We start from the raw sequence: 17,440 nt of genomic DNA on the forward strand, positions 1-17,440 counted from the left end.
TCCTTTAACAATCCTTGACACAACACGTGTCTTCTGCTGGCAGTCTTACTATCCAGTCTACATTAGTACAGCACATTGGTCTACGTTTGAGTTCCATACTATAAATTCTGCTTCCTGAATACACTTCTCATATAAAGTTTGGCTTTGAATCAACACTAAACTTTATTCCTGACCCCTGCTTTCAAATTCATGCATGAGAACTAGGCATAGTGGATTAATAATATAAAAAAATAAGGCAAGAACAAAGCAAATGTGGGCATGAAATACACCCACTGAATTATTACAACAAAACAGGCTTTTACACAAATAGAAAAACAAAACAACAACAACAAAACCCTAAACTTTCCTCCTGAAGCTACCATAAAATAGCTTGAATCTCTTCTGGATGTCATCTAAAGTAAAATCACAAGGCTATAAAAACCTTCACTGTGAAAATAAGCAACTGAAATATAAGTAACTTTTGAATAACTACTAACAGTTTCCCTTAGAAAGGCAAAAACAACTACCTTAAAACAATTCTAACATTTGAAACTAGCCTGTGATTCCTGGAAGTGTCTCAATATTTAAAAAACAATCCCTTGATAGTTAAATACTTCAAAATACACTGTTGTTTTGCTATGCAAAAGCGAAAGCAGTGATTGGAAGTGTTGATGGAATTCCGAAACTCAACTACTGAGGACTCCTGACGACTCCTGCATGACTGTAATGCAACATCTCAGTCCATGTACTCCCTGCAGACTATCACTCAACCTGAGATTGTTATTTTAAGATGAATGCTACAAAAGAGTACACGCAGAGGGTTCAGAGTAATTTTAAATGTCCTCATTTAAATTTTCAATAAAATATACGAATTGTTCCCTGTCCTTCCCACCATTAAAAATGGTTGAAGGTTAACAAAATAAATAATAATTGATGCAAATAGGGCTTTTGCATGCACAGTGACCATGAAAGCAATTAAAACGGAGCTGTCTTTTTTCAGAATCTTATGTCGGGGGAGGGAGGGCACAGCCAACGAGTCTACAGTAGTGTGCCAAGAATGCTCTAAAATATGTGCTGGAGTTCAGCACTCCCTCCTCCCCAAGCAGATGATGTGCACCAGAAACCAAGTTAAAAGGATGTCTCCACCAGTCTGCTGCAGTGAGCATTCTTGAATGTTTTACGTTTCAAAGACTCGGATAAATTTAACCCAACCAGATAGAACTGGCCATCACCAATGTGTTTAGAACAGCCCAGCTGGGAAGGGGTGGCTAGGCAGAGAACACATATTTACTAGGCCACAGTTAGTTTGCCTGTTGCTTTAAATGAAGAAATATGTTTTCATCGTGATTTTTGGCACCCTGGCATGCAGATTCCTGACCTGCTAAACTATCTTTGATCTACTAAAAGGCAGCAGTTCTCAACCTGTGGGTCGTGACTTCTCTGGAGTCAAACAATAACCCTTTCACAGGGGTCGCCTAAGACCAACAGAAATATCTGATATTTCCATTACGTTTCATAACAGTAGCAAAATTACAGTTACAAAGTAGTAATGAAAATAATTTTATGGTCGGGGGGGTGTGTCACCATAACATGAGGAACTGTATTAAAGGGTCATAGTATTAAGAAAGTTGAGAGCCACTGGACTAAAGGGTCCACACCTACAGTGTGGAAAACGCTTCTCACTACTGAAAGGTCCCATGTTAAATTCAAGTTAAGGAAAAACCATGTCCTTGCTTTCGCTTCAAAAGTAGCAATCAACTTCTGACTTATTTTTATGGTTCTTAAAACTAAATCAATCCATGAAAACACCCGACATATGTAAAAATATTTCAAAGTAAAACCAAAACCTAGAAAAGTATCAAGAGGCTATCTAACTTGCTTCCAGAGGAGGCTCCCCAGTGCCTCTTTCTCCCACATAACACTGCAGGTTTTGGGGTGTCTCTAATGGAGAAGAGGACTCTCACTAGGAACACTACTCAAGTATCTTGGGATGGACAGGACCGAGAATGAGCAGCCCTAAATGTGAGCAGCGCTGATGTTCAAGAGTTCAACTTGGGGCCAAGGCTAGAAAATCTCGGCGTCAAGATGCAGCTTAGTTCTCAGCGGGGTTCACTGGCCAAAGGGCAAAGCTGCTCAACTCACTCAGGGTGCAGCTAAAAGGTAGAGGGGTCGTGTATCTCCCACCTCTTAATGTTTGAAGCAAGTTTTGAGTTACAGGGAAAGTCTTTTAAGTAATCTTCAATCTCAAATGATGTTCACTGGAGGCTCCAAGCTTCCCGTCTCAGAAGAGAATGAGGGGGATGCTACAACAGGACCAGAGTAGCTGCCCCCAGATTTTCTGACTAGCACTGTATACTGAAAAAAATAATGAATGCTTTTTGCCCAGGACACACCACCATCATCCATGTTCTGATAGAACTGACGAAGTGTAAGTACTACAGAAAAACAAAAACAAACAACACCCCCAAATCCTTCTGTCACTGTAGTCTACACACTCTCAAACTCCATCACCACTACTGCGGCTGCCAACTTCCCTCCCCTTCTATGGATGGTCTCCACTAGACGGCAACTGACCAGAAAGGGTGGGCGCCCGCTCTTGTGTCCTTTCTATTTTGAATTTATTTCAGTGGGGAAAAGAACACTGGAATTTGATCTGACTGCTCCATCACTGGGCTGCGGACAGACGTACCCAGGGATTACTTAGAGATCATGTGCTCACTTCCTCTGAAGAGTGCAAGGCCAGATGTGTTAAGGCAGATAGGAAATTTTGGTGCTGTTCCAGGAAAATAATGGAAAGATTTTCTTTTACTTTTATTTTTTTACGAATTTCCCCACAGACAGCACTGAACATATTCAAATGACCATGAAATAATGCAACTACGAACGCCAACTTATTTCAGGCTGTTCTAATCACACTCTAAACCAAGTGTGTTTTTCAGACAAGTGTGTGCCCGGATGCTGGTTAGGCTGGGCCTCTAGCCCCCTTGTGTTTTAATGATACAGTTACTAATACATAATACAATTACTGAATTTTAATAATAGGAGCCCTGTGGCTCCTAGAAATGTATCCTTTAGCAACAGCAAGTACAAATGCAGGAAACCTGTAGAAAGATGCCCCAAATGGAGAGCAAGGAAAAGTTCATTACAGCTCAGACTTTCCAGAGAGTTTCCTAGGATTTCAGTTTTATCACTGAAATGGTGAGTCTGACTATGCTTCCTCTAAGTGTCGATTTGTCATACCTCAGCACGCATCTGTGAGATAATAAGAAAAACATGCGGCATTTAGTGAGTAGAAGAAAGTTCATAAAGAAAAGTTACAACTGTTAACAATACATCCAGTTTCATTTGGCTACAGTGAAATTTTTACTGTTTTATTCACACTGTGAATTTTCACACCAGAAGTACTAGACTAGCCCAGGTCTCCTAAACTGTATAACTACAAACAGATAACACTGTCTAATACTTTAATTTCTCTTAATGCTCTTTGCCCCTGGTAACATCCCATGTTCTGAAGTCAATTCTGTCAGAAATTAACGTTGGTGTTGTAGTTTTCTTTTGATGGGTTGCACGTGGTATATCTTCCACATAACGTAGTTACACTTGTAAACAGACTTCTTTTCTAGAGCAGCTTTAGTGCACAGGCTCTTCACAAAGGAGAGGTTACAGTTGACAGATCTCAATAGATGCATCACCCCCCAGAGCTCAGTTTACAGTCCTTCTTGGTCATGTACATCCTATGGGTTTAGGCAAATACATGACTGGATGCCAACGGCCAAACCATGTTCACCTCCTGCTGGCACTCTCAACCTTCACACAGGCCCTCTGGCAATCACTGTTCTTTATTATTCAGCCTTGCCTCTTCCAGAACTCCAGCAAGTGGAAGCACTCCCTGTGCAGCCGTTTCAGACTGGCTTTACAACATCTCCACCTCTCCCTTCTCCAACTCCTGCCATGTCCCCCAATCTCTCAAACTCATAACCTCTTCTTTAGTTACGTTGCATATTGTGTCTGTATGTGTGTATCACATGTATACGCAAATAGAGCCTCCTGAGTCTGTTTAGTGTTGCTCATTTGGGTATGCTTTAGCAAAGCCACACCCACGCAATCTCCAAAATCCAGTCGCCTAAACTAGACCTCAACAGTGACACCACCAGTTGACACGCCATCCTAAACTAGACTTCAACAGTGACACCACCAGTTGACACACCATCCTAAACTAGACTTCAACAGTGACACCACCAGTTGACACGCCATCCTAAACTAGACTTCAACAGTGACACCACCAGTTGACACGCCATCCTAAACTAGACTTCAACAGTGAAACTACCAGTTGACATGCTACCCTAAACCAGACTTCAACAGTGACACCACCAGTTGACATGCCATGCCACGGTAGATGGGGAGATCTCCTGGACCCTACTCCGGATGAAGAGCCGAAGGTAATGAAAGGTGAGACAGAGTCCTTTCCAGGCACAGCCCCTAGAGGCTACCCAGTCCGTGAGACAATTTACAGATGTGAATAGATGTGAATTGAAAAGGAATGTGGACTGCGCAAATCCTCACTACTCATAGACTTTACCCAGGACAGCATCATCAAAACTGTTCAGAATTCTACAGCAAGCTGAGATGCTTGCTGTAGACCCTACTGGATGAAGAGCCGAAGGTAATGAAAGGTGAGGCAGAGTCCTTTCCAGGCACAGGCCCCCAGAGGCTACCCAGTCCGTGAGACAATTTACAGATGTGAATAGATGTGAATTGAAAAGGAATGTGGACTACGCAAATCCTCACTACTCATAGTCTTTACCCAGGACAGCATCATCAAAACTGTTCAGAATTCTACAGCAAGCTGAGATGCCCATTCTCTGTAACTCACTGTGACCTTGAGGTTAGCTACTGTAGCTAAGCTCAGCTGGTTTTGCCGTCTGTAAAGTGGGGACAGTAAGAGTCCAAACTTCAGGGGTTGATAATTAGGTATTATATGAGCACCTGGTAGCAAGGGTAGAACCCACACTCATGCTCTTAATATACATTTGTAGTGGCCATTCTCACAACAATATATAACACTACTAAAAATACATCCAAGCTGCTTTTGTCTTTTGTGTGTTGACCATTCATTTGGCTACAATCCAGCTAATTAACAGGAAGGCCAATGGCCCCTTACTTTTGAAAATTTGTAGCAATTTCAGAGGTCCAGATGATCTCTGTTCTTAAGAGGATAGTAAATTCCAGAGAGAGTTGCTCCTTACTAAGCATTTCTACTCCAATTGAGCAGCCCACTCACTTGGAAAGTTTCGGAACTCTCCATCTTTCTCTGAATCCTCAAAACCTGTTATCTACTTAAAAGATCAGCAACATCTGCTCAGCCATTCTACAGCATTTCAATCAATATATACCCCAAGCTCCAGTAGACAGCTTTTGCATGCCATGGTGGGCTCTGCCCATATAGTTTACAGCAGGGCAGATATAGCAAGTATCCAGGGAGGGTGAGTTCTATCATGTATTCCTTGTCTGTTAGCAAATCTCGTTACTATATTGTAATATGCTTAGTTATACACATTTATGGCAGCTTACCAATGCAATCTGGAGGGCAATGCACTCTACTCACATGCATAGCTACAGAGAGGGATAAAACACAAAGCTCTTAACACACCCTGCTTAACTTAGAAGCAAACCCCAGATAAGAACTTCTGAAACCCTCCACCACTCTACATAAACTCACCTAAATGTGACTTATACCACACAGACTCCCAAGGCAACTGTGTGGACTCAGTAAGACCTTACTGAGCTGGGTGAGGTGGCACATGCCTCCATGCTTAGAAGGCTGATGTAGAGGGCTGAAGAGAGCTTAAAGCCGGCCTGAGCTAAATCGCTTGCATCAGGGCCAGCCAGGACTACACAGCGAGACCCCGCCTCACAAACACATGAACACAAATACTGTACTTTAGAAGTAGCATACTCTAAAAATTCTACCCTCTTCCTACCCTGAGCAGACTGCCTTGGCTACCCACTGCCTTATCCTGAAGGAGACTGTCCGGAAGTTCTGAACAGTTACATGACCTCACGCCTCCTGGGTAGCTGACTGGTCCATGGGTGGGTACTGACTCACCCTGTGCCTACTCACTCTTCCCTCCAATTTCTGTGTTTTGCTCAAGACGGACTTCCAGCAACCATGATCCCTTCTACACAGAGAAACCTGGGCTGAGGTACAACTGCATGCTTTCCCCTGGGCTTAGTAAAGTACAGCTCTACTCTGAAAATTAGCCCAGAATCCGCCAATCCTCCTCTACATCCAGCAGCTTTGGGTTTCAGTTTCTATAACCCAAAGAATCCTAACTAAAACACATCCACCACCCTTGCCGTGCCTCACATGCAGACAGCAAGCTCCTAGGATACAGCGTGAACACAGGTAAGCAAGGAAAGACAAGGTAAATCATAATTCAAAATGATTGTAAAGGGCGAAGTTCAAGGACAGTGAGACATGTCAAAAGTTAGAGTCCCAGGAGGAGGGAAGAGCAGTATTGAGCGTTGAGTGGTTTCGTGGCCATTTACAGGCTAATCATCTGACTTTACTTCGATATCCAAGTCTTCTACTTGCAGAATTTGACTCCATTCATTGAGAAGGGTGGAATTTCTATGAACATCAATGAAGTGGGGACCAGGAGTAGGGAATGGAGAAGTAGGTCTCGCACACTGAAAGGGGAGAATTTAACTGCTGAGTGGAAGGACTGAATTAATGTCATATACTGATTCGCTCACTGAACGACCCGAGGGACAGGTTTAAACCTGTGCAGCCTGTAAACTCTGACACAATTGGTGGGACAGGACTGGAATTCTTGAACTACTTTGTCCCATGAGCCAGGAAGGAAAAGGGCTGTGGCAATTATCAGAACCAAACTTGAAGTCAGAATCTGAAGGAGATGACACAGGAGTCTGTTCAACTTTCTGGCAATGATTTGGGCTGTTCACCGTTCCTGAAGGCAGCTAATCCAAGAGAAGATTTTACTAAATTACCCACATCTACATCCAGAGTTCCAGCCTGACAGAGAACTCCCACAGTGAAGATACAGCAAAGAGGACTGGAGCTCCTGGGAGGCCGGGGAAGACTGATAGACTCCTGGGCCCTGGGAAAGGAGGTAGTGAAGTTCAAGAGATGGCTCCACTCCCAGGAGAATGAGATAAACGCCCAAGCTTCTGGGATCATGGCTATGTGTGGGAATTAGCCAAAAGCCGAAAGCATGAAGGACTGACACCAAATAATGTGCAGGGGCAGGAATGACCCCATAATTAATTAATATAAACATTCTGAGTAACAGACAGCACAGTAAATATCAGGAACAGGAAAACAACACTCTGTTGACAGGAATACTTGAAATCCAGCATGGAAAGTCCAAAGTGGAGACAGGTATGTGGTGATGCTTACTTTTTTCTAAGGATGCTGCTTGGTGATTTTCAAGTAAGACTCAGGATTATCAAGAGAAGGAAAGGGCAGGAGGGCATTCTGAGTACAAGACACTGAATATATAACGAGATGAGATCAGTACAGGCACCCAAACAAAATGTCGTAAAATTGCCCATTAGTGGAATACAAAGAAGCCCAGTCTTATACCCTAACTATAAAGTGTTGACAGGTGCTGGGATGGTGGCAGGACAGAGATGAAGGGAAGGACCAGTGGTTAAAAAATATGTGTGACTCTCATAGAAGTGTGGACAGTATCCTGTATGTGCCACAGGGGCCAATGACAGATTCGAGGAAAGTCACTACAGAGACCAACATCCTGCTCCGTGGGATCACAGCTGACTGGCAGTAACCAGTCAACAGCTATCTGTCAAGTGACTGGGCAGAAACAAAGGGCATAGGACTCCAGGAGGAATGATGCCAGGGACCAGCGGCTGAGGCCTGGTACTCACTGTAACAGAGTAGGCTTTTGACTCCTTCCTGTTGATACTACTATCACCACTTCTCAAACATCTGCCAATCCTTCAAAACTGCCAATCAGCCATGTAAAACTACCAGCCAGGAGAGAGGCTGCTGCTTCCCAGGGACTGTAAAACGTCTGCTTTAATCCACACCACTGTGCACCCTACTCCAGTGGAACAGAACAGAGCCTCTGAAGACAAGGTGATGTTTCATCTCCTCTGAACGTCACGGGGTTGTACTGACACATGACCACTCTCCTGAGAGCTCATCACAGCTACCCTTCACTCTTGACAGTTCTTGATAAAAATACAGCAGAGTGCTGAGAACTTCTCTCCCATCTCAAACAATACAATTTAAACCCAAAGCTACAGGTACTTTACTGAACAAAAGCCTTGCGGAGAATTCTGGGCCGCACTCCTTAGGAAGCCATCTTTCAACTATACATTCTTCATTAAGCAGACTTTAAACTACACACTCTGCAGAGTGTGGGCTGATTGAGTAAGTGAAGTTCAGTAACTTTTAGAAGTCCCTATTTTCTTGTCTGCGTTAATGGATATTATTCCAGCTTTCATTAAAAACTAGTTTATTTGAATATTTATATTTCCAGTCCTCTTGAATTATGTTGATTTAGCCTAAGTAATGACCTGGAAAATTATCATGAAATACTTCACCAAACTAACATTTTGAAGAGAAATACTTCCTTAAAGATTTTCTGAGTGACAAATTTAATAAAATGGAAAAGAAAATAATGAAAAAGCACATCCAAGTGATGTAATAGCTTCATAAAAACTGAACAGCTTGTGATAATATTTTACATTCAATAATTTGCTGTATTTTACAACTATGTTTACCTGTGTTAAAATTAGGAAACTATGTGAATAAGGACTAGAAAGAAAATGAAAAACGGATAAAGTAAGAGCAATTGTGAACAATTCTCATCTAAGATTTTTACTTTACATAATTATCACCATTGTCTTGTAAAATATACTCAAAGTGTCACGGCCGCAAAGTTCCACAGCTGTGAAGCTGTGACAAAGTTGTCCAGAACCACACCAGAAGCCCCTCAAGGCAAGTTGCTAACTTGTCTCACTTTGTACTTTTAGGCAGGGTGACTATGACACTCTTCCTACTCATTCTCATCTTGGCCAGCCTACCACATCCTTCCAAAGAACCTCTGTCTATTTGCATGTATTAAATTCAGGTTCACTATTTCAAGTCTTATTCTTATATTGTTCTTTAAGACTACAACCACTTGTTGAACCTGAATTAAACACATGCAAATAGATGGATCCTACTCCCTCAACTTGAGAATGATTAGGAAGAGTGTCATAAAGGCGGCATCAGAATACAACTACATAAGAGCCCTGCTTGGGTTTAGTGGTTGGTTGACAGGTTTTGAGGGGAAGGTCTCACAGTGTAGTGTAGCTAATCAGGAAGTCCTGATTCCCCTGTTTCAGCCAAGATCTAGGATTTCAAGCATGCCTGTGTTGCCCGTACGTTTTATCAAACTAAGACAAGACAGAAAATCCAAAGTCAACCTAATATTGATAATGATAGAATGTTTCTTTGCTGAGAGAAATAAGTTCTTCATTTATGATAATTGGCAAATACTATACTTCTTTAGCACCACACAAGCCAATAAAGGAACTGCCTACCAGAGCACAAAGTTTTTCATGCATTAGCTACAAATATTAGTGACTAACTGAAATGATTCTTTCAAAGAATCAACCTGATTTGTTTCAGAGGTTATTAAATTGCAAACTAAAATCAATACCCTTGCCAACATATCATATGAATGGCTGCAAACAAATCAGTCTTAATGGATTTTAAAAATTAATTTCCTGATATTCCATCATGTTCAAGTCACATTCTAGCCCGCAAGGCAGACAAATCTTCTGTAATATAAAGGAGGAACTACTGGGATACTGAGATGAGGTGACCCAAATTCCTAGTCATAATGTACACTGGAGATAGCAATTCAATCACAATAGAGTATCAACTATTATGTAAATTTATTACAGCAGCAAATATGCAATCAGGCCAAGCTCCACTAATTTTAGTTTTGTTTAAATGATGTGTATTTTTAAAAAGAGTTTGAAAATGAACTTAATATAAACATCTGAAACTTAATATAAAGATTTGAAGATGAACTTACCATGAATTTTAGAATTCATGTATATAAGCTACATCTAAAATGCCTATATTATAAATATATGTAAATAAACTGAATCTATTTATAAATTTAAAGAATACTGGTTATGATACATTGTTGTGATTGATCAAGTTTTCAAAACCTTCATGAATTTTATTCTAAGCCAAACAGAAAGAAAAATTATTCTCAGCAGAAAATCTGCTGAGAAACAGCTATGCACGGCACTAATTGGAACAAAGGTAATAGATAACGTCATTTCAAAACAATGTCAGAAAGATAAAAAAGCACTTATGCACTTGAATAGACACAGAATACATTTCTACATAGCCAGGCTGAGGTAGGGGAAAAAGACCTATTCAGCAAATTCATCTTTTTCAGTGTATTTTTTTTTTTTTTTTTTTTTTTTACTATATAACTACATGCAAACAGCAGACAATTTGGAAAACTAAAAAGAAATGACTCACAATTCTACCACCAAAGATAGATGATCATAGTTTATTATTTCCTTCCAATCTTCTTCCCAAGGCTTCTTAGAGAGTATAAATCCCACCCTGGAACATGTGGGCATTCTCCTACTTAAAAGTCTATTGGTGCTAAAGAGCTTCACACCTTGTGTGAGGGAATGTCAGATGACCTGGAGCGATGTGCCACACTAGTGAAGACAGGCTTCAAGACTGGGTAAGAGATTTTCTAAGATTAGGGAATTCATATAATTTCTGGATTTTCATATGCTGACCAAACTAGCCCTTATTTTACTAGTTTAGTAACTCAGGATTAATCATTGATAAATATGTTATGCTTTCCCTTTGTAAAACTGTCTATTATCATTTATTTTCTTAATCTATGAAAGAAACGTGTATTCTCATAACAAGACAGAAAAGAGATACAAAGGGATTAAAAATAAGTGAAACAAAGTTTACCCAATTTTGAAGAAATAAAAATCATGTCTTTTTAACATCCCTAGTATCATTTCTATTTGTGTTGATCTCTACTGGTATTTACATAAGAAGGATGGGAGACAAATATATTGTTAAAATGCTGATTAAAATTATTCAAAGTCATTAAAAATAAGGCTGCATGTTACATTAGCTTGGCCATAAAATATTCCAAAAGACAACAGTCTCCTACATAGCTGACTCTACTATTTGGAGATTTATTTTAAACATGCTATAGATACTTAGCCACATTCGAGAAATGTGAAAACACAGGAGTGTGCTGCTTATATAGTCATATTCCTATCTATATTAAAATATGCTCCATTCACTGCGCCTCGGTTTCCTTTTGTTAGAAATGGAATAGCTATCTCACCCCAGCCATGGGTTAAATGCACTGATTTACTTAGTCCCGGGCCTCCCACACACTAAGCTTCTGTAAGCCATATTAGTCTGTTTGCCCACCATTAGGAAGAAAATCCAGGGATAGGTGCCAAAACTTCAGAGCCTTCCGCAATCTAACACAGTAAGCGCTGACTGAACCCTGCCTGCCACACATCTAACACTTAAATTACTTAGCTTAAACGTGACTACGAAAGAGTCCATTTTACCAAGCACGTATTTCCCTTCGAGATTACGCTCTCACGTGGCCGTCAAAGTAGCAGCTTCTGCTCAAGACAATCCCATGACCTTGGAGATGCACTTTACTGACAAAAATGTGCACTCAGCAGGAAGTAGGACTTATAGATGAACATTTTATTTTTAAAAACTCCTCCTAGCAATAAGTGACAACACAATCCTTATCTTCCCTCATTGCAGTGCAATGAGCAAAGCAACGGGAAACGTGTTCAACGACTAATGCTAAACAAAACGTGGTATGCTGCCTGAAAAAGCAACTCTAAAAAGTTCAGTCCTGTATTCTCTTTCCATTGTGGTGATTTATCAACCAACAGTTTTGTCCCCTTCTGGAAAAGGTTTTCCGAGAATTGTAGATGGAAAAAAAAAAAAACAAAAAAAAACTTTTGTCACTTTCTGGAAAAGTTTGCCCGTTTGGTAGAGGACCGATGTTGGGTCACTTCTGTGTTTGATCAAGTCAATCTACAAACCACCGTCGTCAACAACGGGCAGGTGCTCTAAAGAACGAATTACAAATGCCAAGACTCCAAAGATCACTGCAATCTGCTTCATTCGCTTTAGAATCCGGCGCTTTCCTTAAGAACAGTGATCACTACCTGCCTTTAATAAGCTCAAGATGCTTTTGAATTTGTTTCCTACTCCGTCCATCAGGCCAGGAGGAGACAGCAAAGAGGCCTCCATGGCAGGGTCTCATGCCCCTCTTTTGAGAGAAACGAATGGCCTCGCGGAAAAGTAAAGCGGCGCAAACTTGAGACACCGAGCGGCAGAACACCCCCCCCCCCCCTTGGCACACCGAGTGTGGTGTCGCTGCATCTCTGGGTGCATCCGCAGGTTCCTTCAACATCCAGGAGCCTCGGGAGGCCGACCCGTGCTGCCCACCACTCACCTTGCTGGGCTCCAGCGTCCCGGAGCAGCAGGAGCAGCAGGAGCAGCAGCAGGAGCAGCCGAGGCCTGGAGGAGGAGTTGCTGCCAGGAGGGAGGGGACAGCAGCCTGCGCCGGGCAGCGCGGCCCGGCCGGTGGCGGCGGGCGCGGCCTGGCCTGGGGGACCCTGCGGACTGTGCGCGGCTCTCAGCGGCGCCCGGCTCGCCATCGCGGCGGCCGGCAATCCGCCCGCATAGTGCGCGCGCCGCGGAGCCCCGCGCGCCCGGGGCCCGCAGCACCCGGCGAGGACCCGGCGGCAGCGCAGCGCAGCGCAGCGCAGCGCGCCTCGACCCCTCCGCCCTGCTTCCCGCGCCCGCCGCCGGATGCCCCGCGTCGCTTCGCCGCGCTTCGCGTCTCAAGACCCCCCAGCCGGAGCGCGGCGGACCGGAGGGGAGGACCGTGGCCGAGCTGGGACGCGCTCCCGCCGCGCTCGTAGCTGGACCGGCTCGCGGGCAGGCCAGCCCCACTCACTCGCCCTCCCTCCTTCTCGCGCGCGCTGGCCACGCCTCCCCGGCCCGCCGGAACCAATGAACGGCCATCTCTGGTCCAGCTCCTTCCGTAGCGTCCAATCAGCTCGCTCTCTGCTCGGTCGACCTGTTAGCTCCTCGCCTAGAGCGCCACCGCCCCTCATCCGCCTTCGCCAATCGCCTTAGACCTCGAGAGCGTCCCACCCGCCTCCCTCGATCCGGGCCCGCCCCCAAGCCGCGGTCGGGAGCGGTCTCCGCCCCGCTGGAGAGCTTGTAGTTTTTGGGACCACTGCCCAAAGTGAACCCGCCGAGACTCTCTGGTCAGTGACTTCCGGGACTTCCCCATCCCGCGCTCTCCGGCTTCCCAGAGCCAACTTGCTCGTGGCTCCTCCCCCGCCGCACATCAGGCCACTGGAAGGGGTGGGATGCTGGATGCTGGAAGAGTTCAGCTGGGAGCTGTATTTAAGGGTCTGTTTTAAACAGCAGAGTGTGTTTTTCTTAATTAAAACTGCAGTCAGTTGTAGCAACATCTCTGGGGACATCTACAGATGTGATGTTCAGTTTTTATATTTTCCATGTCCTTTACTGTGGAGGTCTTTGGAGGGGGTGTATAAGGTAAGACCCATGCTGCTGAGACAAATTAAGTCTAATATCTATAAACGTTGGCCCAGTTATACTACCGAGTTGTCGAGAGTCTGCTATGTATCTGTAAAAACTGTGCTCAAAGAAGTTCCCGGAGTTACAGCCACCTTACAGAAAATTTGCAGATTCTGGAATGGGGAAGAAATGTCAACACACCATGCAAGTCAGAATGAAACAAGTACAAATTAATAGGCAGTTTGATGGAAGCTGTGAGCAGACATAATGGCAAATTTTTTTTTTTTGTAGAGAAGGTATCATCTGGGATGTTTTTAATAGAGACTCCCTAAAAAAGAGCATGATACCCTTAACAAACAGAGAATTAGTAATATAGAACAGATTGTGTAGGAAAGGAAGTAACAATAGGGCACCTAGATTATCTCCCATTTTATGGTAGTTCGGCTTGGTTGATTTTCACTAGACCAGCAAGGATGTGCTTCGATGCCCTGTCCCAGTGCTTGGCTGCCATAACGAGCCATAGTTTCCCAGCAGCCAGGCATTCTCAAGGCTAAACAGCTGATGCTCTACAGCATACTGGCACAGGATGTCTGCTACGTTGCATGTATTAAATGCACTCTTGACCTACAGTGTTTTCAAGTCATGGTGGGTTTATCAAATGTGACTTCCATCATAAGCAGAGAAGCATCTATACTGGGATGCAAAACCAGAGAGAGAGCTCATTGGTTAAGGGCCCTTGCTGCCAATCCTGATGACCTGAGTTCAATCCCCAGGACACACATGGTAGTAGAAGGAGAAAACTGATTTCTGCAAGTTGTCCACTGTCCTCCAGATGTGCATTGTGGAACATTCCCCTGACCCCCCCCCCCCCAACACACACATACACACACTAAATAAATAAATAAATATTTTAAGAAAAAAAGAATGATATGTATACTCCGCAAGTAAGTGAGGCTATATAAAAAGCAGGTTATGTAAATGTCAGTTTGAGAAGTTGGAGATTGAATCTGGAATTCATGAATACATGTGATAGTCATAAACATGTAAAAGACTGCCATCTTCAAAAGAAGATCTGAGTGTTAGAAAGGACTCTAGAGGCCATCCTTTTCAGGTTTTTGCATACTTCTTACACGATAAAGCTTCTACTCAATGTATTTGATAAGAATTTATTGGGTATCAAAGAAAGTCTTGGTGTGATAGGCCCAGTATGGGCATTGGTCACACGAAGTTCAGTGAGAGAAGCTTACATTCTAGTGGAGAAGACAAACATTTAAACAAATCCATTGTCACCAGTGCCAACTTGGAGGTAGGGACCAACAGACCCAATATCAGGACCTACCTACCCTGGCAAACAGCCAGTCCGAAGCCAAGGCTTCTAGTGATAGACAGTTCCTGAAACAATGCCCCTCACTTGTTGGACCAGCCCTTCCATATGGCCAGTTAATGATATCTGTGGGCCACAGAATGGACACAGCAAAGTATCTGAAGCTTCTGGCTAGTATTCCTCCAACTGTATAACTGCACCAGAAAGCAGAGTGAACCAGTGCAAGTATGGAAACCTTTCTAGAAAAGATAAAGCTGAGGTTGTGGCTCAGCTGGGGAACACAGCCTGAAAAGCGTCCGCATTTCTTGTTAATAAATACCCCTAAAGCAGGAGAGAGGCGGGCTCACATTTTCTCTCTGTTGAGTATTTTTAAAGAGTTCTCGAAGTGGAGAATAACGTGGTGGGAGGTTCCAGAGGACAGGACAGGGAAAGAAAGCGGATTAACTAGTGTCTGGAAAGTAACGCCCATCTGTCTGTTATTTTGTATTCTTTTATGTTTCAGCTTCCTGAGTTTTGTTTTTGGAAGTTTGGCAGGAGAACAGCTGTCAAACATCCCTCTGCCTCCGTCCGTCCGAACTTGGGAAATCATAGGTGGAGCACTGACGTGAGAGAAGTGAAATGTGCTGCCCACGCTGTCTCTGCACTTCTGATTACTGTGGTACCACCAGCTTCAGAAGGCTACCGCGAGATAATGAAGTTTTTCTCAGGAACTTCCCACAAAAGTCATATATCAGGCGTTCGTGTCGAGAACAATAACTGCCAGCGGCGAGCACTGGTTCATATTCCCTCTCCCACCCTCTGAATACTTCTTTCGTCAAACTCGCCATTTCCCTTGCCTCTGTGACTCAGTTTCCTTGCAGGTTGACTTCTGCTGAGGCAAGGGGGATTGGATGATTTTGCTCATGAGCCTCACCTACGTAGGGACAGGACTGATGGTGATTGTGAAAATCAGGACCCAAGGTGAACAGGTGTGTAGAAGACCACCATCATAAGAGTCATAGCTAGAAGCTAACATGTGTCCCCTAGGCAACCCTGGCCCCTCAGCTTTCCAACGGAATCTCGAGAAGGTGAGAGCTTTAGAGGTTCCCTTGAGTGCAAAAACAACAGCACAAGCCCAAACCGAGTAGAGACTTCATTACACATGAGTTCCTGGACATGAGCTCGAACTTGGAGCCATTTCAGTTGTCTATTTTGGCTGGTAAATGAAATAATGCTTTGAATGTGGCTCTGGGGAAGATTAGGACTTAAGGAAAACACCACACAGGACAGCTTGATATGAAATACTAGGAACTAAAGTATGTATCATTTTAATTCGTATTTACTCCATTCGAAGACACTTAAAAATAGAAACAGATTGCCAGTGTGAATTTTAATTCATCAGATCTTCTCCTCCCTAATGTCTTCCCCTCCCAACCCCCCCACCCCACCCCCGCCTCATTCTTGCTTTTCTTTCATCTGCTTTTAGTCAATAAAAAGAAACAGGAATTGACACACAGAGAAAAAGAAATATGAAGAGTCACACCCCACAATTTCATCTTGTAAATGAGCTCAGGAAATGAGAACGGAGGGAAAGCCCCTGGGGCTGGCGGCCTGCACTCCTGTCCCTGCAGACAGACATCTGGGTTTTAATGACATGATATGGCAAGAATCATTTGGTACCATCATTGCTGTTAAATGTCTTTCAGGCATTAATAAAACATAAGAGACTTGCTTAAAATGGCATTTATACTGGAAACCTTGCCGTGATGGTATGTAATGAATCACTGGTGCGCTTTATCAGTGGCTGTGTTTTTGGCAGGATAGCTGAAAGTGGTGGTGGTGGGGGGGGGGGAGGGGATGAAGGAGAATTTGCGTTTGTGATCTTCCCTTGAGGTCAGAGAGAAAGAAGCCTATGGCAGTTCTAGGGAAATATTTCAAACTTCAAAGACTGGAGGCCTAAGATCTGGTTGCCGTTCTCACAGGAGCGTTTTCTTTGTCCTGTGGACTGTCCGGGAAAAATGTTTACAGCCACGTTTGTTGCTGAGTGTCTGAATTCTGCTAATGACCCCTTCTGTGAACAGAAGTGGTTTGGACGGATTCTTCCCTTTATGTGGTTGGTTTCTTTAGCTCGTCTTTTCAGACAAGGTTCTCGGGTTTATTCCTCACGTTTTCTTAACATTTATCAACTATTGCAAAAGATATTTGTTATAGCAAATTTAAGGCAGGAGTGTCCGTTATATTTATTTATATATTTATTATAGAAGACATTTAGTTCCTACAAGTAGGTTATGAGTTGTGACTTTTTTTCTTGTAAGATTAACATCAGGGTATGTTAGCGACCACTCTGATTCCTTTCTACTATATTTCTCTGACTATAACTCCCTCCCTTCCCTTTCTCCTTCTCCATCCTATTCTTCCTCCTTTCATTTTTCTAGAAATACAAGCAATTTGGGATTGGAAGTGTAGCTTGGTGGTAGAGTACTTGCCTAGTACACAGAAGACCCTGGGATTAGTTTTTTTTTTTTTCCACCAAA

General features: G+C 43.3%; 1 protein-coding gene and 1 long non-coding RNA gene across 3 annotated transcripts in view; one reads left to right on the forward strand and one right to left on the reverse strand.

The window, feature by feature from the left end:
* Positions 1-12,708, reverse strand: part of Dcbld2 (discoidin, CUB and LCCL domain containing 2) — a 66,457-nt gene extending 53,749 nt beyond the window's left edge. For both annotated transcript variants that reach the window (XM_059277670.1, XM_059277669.1), the window contains exon 1: positions 12,504-12,708. In XM_059277670.1, coding sequence (XP_059133653.1) covers positions 12,504-12,708 — 205 coding nt within the window. The remainder of the gene's footprint in view (positions 1-12,503) is intronic.
* Positions 12,709-13,046: 338 nt separating this feature from the next.
* Positions 13,047-16,733, forward strand: LOC131922516 (uncharacterized). Its single transcript, XR_009382300.1, has 3 exons — positions 13,047-13,326; positions 15,788-15,895; positions 16,393-16,733. It is a non-coding gene; the product is annotated as an uncharacterized LOC131922516 (long non-coding RNA).
* The last annotated feature ends 707 nt before the right edge of the window (positions 16,734-17,440 follow it).

This window comes from Peromyscus eremicus, chromosome 12 (assembly GCF_949786415.1).
Source record: "Peromyscus eremicus chromosome 12, PerEre_H2_v1, whole genome shotgun sequence".
NCBI classification, from domain to species: domain Eukaryota; kingdom Metazoa; phylum Chordata; class Mammalia; order Rodentia; family Cricetidae; genus Peromyscus; species Peromyscus eremicus.